Below are 6,000 nucleotides of genomic sequence, written 5' to 3' on the forward strand. Positions count from 1 at the left end.
GATGTCAGGTTATGTCAATTCTTTCATGAGATGTCAGGTTGTGTTAATTCTTTCATGAGATGCCAGGTTATGTCAATTCTTTCATGAGATGTCAGGTTATGTTAATTCTTTCATGAGATGTCAGGTTATGTTAATTCTTTCATGAGATGTCAGGTTATGTCAATTCTTTCATGAGATGTCAGGTATGCATTACTGAGACAGCATAAAATAAATGTCAATTACCAAAAATATGCTGTATCCTGTCCCGCTACAAAATGATTGATTGATTGGTTGGTGTTTAAAGCCACTTTCAGCACCATTGTACTATTTCATGGTGGTCTGTTTTTATTGGTGGAGGAAGATTGAGTGCCCAGAGATAACCACGACCTTCAGTAGGGAAACTGACAATCCTACTTAATTAAGGTTGGAGTCTATAGCACATGCCACTTGCGGGATTCGAACTCACAACCTCCGTGTTGACAGGCTAGTGATACAGTAGTTAGACTACTAAGACCACTAGGCCTAGAGGCCCACAGCTACAAAATGTATATAAATCTTATATGTAAAAATTTAATCATCTTTTTTTTTTACTTTTCAGACACATGCTGGACTTATCACACATATCAGTGGAATTAATACCAGACTTGAGACCTCTGATATGACATTACAACTTGGAAGTCAAGAGTATAATAAACTTTATAGAAATTACAAACGAAAGAAAAATAATCATATTTCATATGATATTTTTCTTTGATTTTTTTTTCACATGATTCATACAGGTAAGAAATTGTGTTGTTTAAAGAAGAAGAATCCACAAGTTAGAATTATCAAGATGTCAGCAGTAAACAGGAAGTTTTCTGCAGTGAATAAAGATAGAGATGAATAGCAGTAAACAGGAAGTTTTGTCTGCAGTGAATATACAGATACAGATGAATACATGTATTATAAAAGGAAACTTCATAGTAAATGTACAGATAAATTTGAAAGGTTTAGGCAGTCAGTTTGCATATCAAAATGGTTGCAGACAACCAAGATGTAATTTGAATGATTGTACTGATACTGATATTAAGTAACATCAGCTGAAACAAAATCTTCAGCAATAAATGCAGATATTCAAACGATTGTTTATATGTGTTCACTGTAACCTCTGTAACAGGTACATAGAACTTGAAGATGTAAATGTATAATTTTATTAATTATTTATCTGGCAATTACGGTAAGGAATATATTTTTGTCATTCCTAACCTACTATGTAGAAATAACATAAAAGTTTTATGTTGTTTTATGAGGTGCATTTGTTTGTTATCCAGAGCATTGGATATCTGATATTTTGTTAGCTTTCAGACAAAGCTATTTATTTGTTTTTGCATCAGCATCTGTCATATATTTCATATACTTTTATGTAATATATAAGCAAAAAAATCAGATGCATTTTTTTAATAAATATCCATGATACAAGTATAAGAATGTTAAATATAACGACATATCTCACTGAATCATAGTAAGGACTTTCCCTCTGAAACCTAACTATTGGTCACTTTCAAAAACATTTACCAAGCACAGTGAAAGATGAATTTATAACATTTAATAATCAACATAGAGTTTGGGCGTATGATGAAGTATGGAATTATGAAATACAGATGGTGATTGACCAATGAAATTACAACCATGATGATCAGATTGAATAACATTGAAAGTGCCTAGTACATTTTACATGAAACAGTAATTATGAAGAACGCATATTTGTGCAAAACATTAAATATTGATTTAATTGGATAAGAAGAAAATTTTGGATTGTATAACCGTACTTCGTCAACTATAAACAACTCAAAGATATTTATGAATGCATTAAATGAGCTGGTTATGACAACAGTTGATATAATTGGACAACATAGTTAATGCTTACATTCTTGGAAATATTTAGAAGATGTAATTTTACTATCCTATTTTTCATGTTAAATCAGCATATTTGATTAGATGAAACCAACGACAAACCATTCTTTGAATGATGATTTTTTTTGTATGAAAGTGATCAAAGTATTAAGATGTTGACATTTCTCTGCTTTCGATAATGAAACATTTTGCAAGATGAATTTTTAGTATGTGGGTTATGTAATATATGGTGCTTGGTCATCACGTTTGCAGAGGAAGAAACAAAAAACCATTTACTGATTGGAGAACTAGAACTAGGGAAACATATTAATTAGTTTTGTTTGGAGATGTGGATGAAAACTATTGTGTGGATGCCATATCACAAAAGGATTAACAAATTTGGACGTGGATGAAAACTATTACTGTGTGCCTACTGAGATAACAAAACAGATGATGACCAGATGTGATTAAAAAAAAAGACACCGAAAGTGACCATTGACCCTGTTAAATTCCTTCCCTCAGAAAACTAATTTGATAATTTCTTTGTCAGGTCATCACAAGTAATTGGTTGGATTGCAAGCAAGTAAAGATCATTATTTATCTAATACTTACTTGCCATAGCTAGGAGTCCCGAGTACAATGCACACACATGTAGGTTAAAAAACTGAAAAAGAATGAATGCTGCCTTCTGCTCATATATTGAAGTTCCTTATAAATGTTGAAAAAAAATTCATTTGATATTTTACACAAACTGATGAAGGATTTTATGTTGTATCTGACTAGTCCTCTTGAATGCACTAATTTAATTTCATGATCCCAAAAGACTATTTTTTGTATATGTAGTGGTCATTTTCATTGAAGTCTAGATTGTTTGTTTTTTAGAGGACTAAATTATTAAATGATTGTTTTTTAGCTGCAGTGTAGAGAAAAATTTAAACAGCTGGGTTGGTTTGTCATTTCCACTCACCCACTATGGGCTAGCCATTCTTGTCCACTCAAATCAAACCTTTGGTTTTGTATAATATTGAATACAAAGGACTAAACATGACTGAATGATTAGTTGTTCAGACTTTTGAGATGATGTTGAGATCAAAAAGACAGTTTAAGACTAATATTCATTTAATAGTGTAATATTGTCAGAATCATAGATAGAATCTTTGTTTTCACCAATTAAACTGAGAATACTGCCACTTATTCCTAGTCAAGTTTGAAAATATTAAAACCAAACATAATTTTTTCAACAAAGAATAATTTCCTTTTTTTATTGCTCTTAAAAAAAAAATCCCTTAAAACTTTGAAGAACAAAGTCTAGTATATATTCATGGTGATTTCATTATCAATATAGAGATGTTGCAAAAAACTCTTATCATTATTCAATTAAAATTGATCATATTTCCTCTCCTATACCACTGTATCAGACCTTATTCCTCGTATGAAATCCCCTGCAACTTGTAACTCACCAATATGAATGATGCTAATACAAAACGGAAAAGACTTTAGGAACTTTGATGAATTTATGATATTTATGAATTAACTTTTTACAAAACTTTGAAATATTCCAAAAACTAAGGATTTTCTACACCAGAAATATCTTCGTTCTTTATTTGGCCTTTTAACTTTTTGATTTGAGCGGCACTGATGAGTCTCTTGTAGACGAAATGTATGTCTGGCGTTTTAAAATTATAATCCTGGTATCTCTTTGATGACTTTTTTTTTTTTTGACTGATATATAAAATAAATTATTTTCTATTTAGACAAACTCAGATTTTCAATAAAACAATTACCAACACATTCTAGATATTGTGTCATGTAAAATGAATTTAATGCAAAAAAGTTCCATTTATTTTATAGTTTTTGCAGGTTGAAATGAAAGTTCCTTTTAAATCAATACTTATTCAATATGGCCATTTATCCAAGGTGACTGTCACCGAAAATATCCCGTTTTTTTTTTTTACAAGCCCAATATAATTCAACAGCCTGGTGGACCTGTGGCCAAGTGTGTAGACTGCCCATTGCATGGAAAAACAGCATTAGTCCTATCCTACTTATTACAGTCAGAATCATTGATGTTTTAAGATTTCACTTTTTTAATCTGTTTACAAGAGATCATAACAGCAGACATCAAAACTTACCTGTATTTGCCCTTGATGAATATTTTATTACTGTTAAAGTTAACTATAAAAATTTTGACTCAGGCGAAGCCAAGGTTGACAATGTCTTTTCGAGAGGTAACAATCTGCTCTATCACCCTCTCAGATATGTGTTATTTAATTTATTATACTGAATGTTCTGTTATTACTGTTGATTAAATTTCAAATTCAAAGTAATAAACTATGACGTCTTTTACATAACAACCATCTGTATTTGATAAAGCGCACACTTGATCAAACGTCTCCGTGAAGGGTAATAGAGTATTTGCCATAGGATAGAGTCGTATTTAATAAAGCGCACACTAGATCAAGCGTCTCTGTGAAGGGTAATAGAATATTTACCATAGAATAGAGTAAATTAACACCCTCATATAAGCCAATCAAAATATTACATTTTTACGTGAAGTATAATAAATTGAATTATAATATTGATTTAGAAATGCTTGGACAAAAAGTGTCAGAATATTTTTTTTAAGTGTGTTGTCTTTTCTAAATACTGATGTGTTTATTCCATCAGGACTATACAGAAAAACAGATGTACGAGAGTGTCTTACACTTTTTCAACACACTGGATGTCTTTAATAATCAATTTTAGACATAATTTATAATTTGGGCCAAGACAGATGCCCCATAACATTCATACTTTATTCCTTCCTTACAATGTATGAATTCATTATATAAAGTATCAATTACCACCACACACCACCCTCACTCCATCCAATCCCAGCCCATCCCAGCCCAGCTGATTTTATCTTGAATAGTCGTGATAGGAAAATTAGGTAAAAATAAACATCAATTGTTACAATATTTTTGAAATTAAACAACCTAAAGTTTGATGTCAGAGAGAAAATCAAAATAATTGAAAAGATGAAAGCAAAAGAAAATATACAGTCACAAAGTTGTTCAGAAATTTACCGCCAAGAAAAAAAAAAATTGGAACTCAAAAAGTTACTACTGTATAATGTTTTTTGAAATCTTTTTAAACATTTGTAATAGATTCTTGTTTTGGTTTTATTTAACTCTAAGGACTCTGTAGACAGTAAAATGTGAATTTTCTAATATGGCTGGCTGTGTGATAAAACGCACATTTTTGTTTTCATGTTCATAGCAAGGCATGGGCAAACAATCAGTAGAAGGCAGTCATTTTGATTAATCAATACTTTTTTGATAAAACAAAGGTATGATAAGAAAAAGAACTTTTTGCACATGTATTTTAGTTTTTTCCCTGTTGATCTAATAATATCATTTTGAAATAACCAAGCAACTGCTGTCATTTTCATTCTAAGTGTAACTGGTTCCTTGATAAAAAATTATTTTTCACACAACTACAAAAAAAGCAGTTTACAGTTTTAACAAGAAGAGAAAAGTATTTATTTTTATATTTTACCATGTGATCTATAAAAACTACACTTTTTTTTTATATAACAACATTTTACACCACACCTATTTAAAAATGCAAACATTTACAAGATTATTTCCCAAACAAAGCTTAAAAGAATGACTTAGTTTGCATCCAACCACCCTACAAAATTGAGACTTGTGAAGAAATCCCCTCCAGATTCTTTATTCTTCATCTTTGTGAAGTTAAATTCAAAATAACTTTGAAATTTTACTTGATAAGCTTTTTAAGTTTCTTTTTTTTCATGTCCCCAATTTACTTTCATATGCAAATTTATACAATTCGGAACATACTGAACAGTTACTTTACAATCATGTATTAATTATCATTGCTTTATATTGGTAAATAAATTTATATTGGGTTTTGTACATGTGTGTTTTTATTACATTACTAAAACTGTCTTAATTACATGCATTTATTACTTTACATTTTGAATTGATATAGATAGTTATTTCTAAAGCTTTTGTTAATGAACTATTACATGTTGCAACATTTGTCATTATATAGTCATACAAAATAGGTTGAATGATTTATATAGACATGATAGAAGTTAAACAAGATCATTCAAGTTTTATTTTTCGAATTTAGATAAATAGTTTT

General features: G+C 30.1%; 1 protein-coding gene across 1 annotated transcript in view; it reads left to right on the forward strand.

The window, feature by feature from the left end:
* Nucleotides 1-5,768, forward strand: part of LOC127729745 (RNA-binding protein 33-like) — a 45,034-nt gene extending 39,266 nt beyond the window's left edge. Inside the window, exon 16 of the mRNA XM_052237614.1 lies at nucleotides 578-5,768. Coding sequence (XP_052093574.1) covers nucleotides 578-641 — 64 coding nt within the window. The 3' untranslated portion in view covers nucleotides 642-5,768. The remainder of the gene's footprint in view (nucleotides 1-577) is intronic.
* Nucleotides 5,769-6,000: the final 232 nt, after the last annotated feature.

Source organism: Mytilus californianus, unplaced genomic scaffold (genome assembly GCF_021869535.1).
Source record: "Mytilus californianus isolate M0D057914Y unplaced genomic scaffold, xbMytCali1.0.p SCAF_2, whole genome shotgun sequence".
NCBI lineage: Eukaryota > Metazoa > Mollusca > Bivalvia > Mytilida > Mytilidae > Mytilus > Mytilus californianus.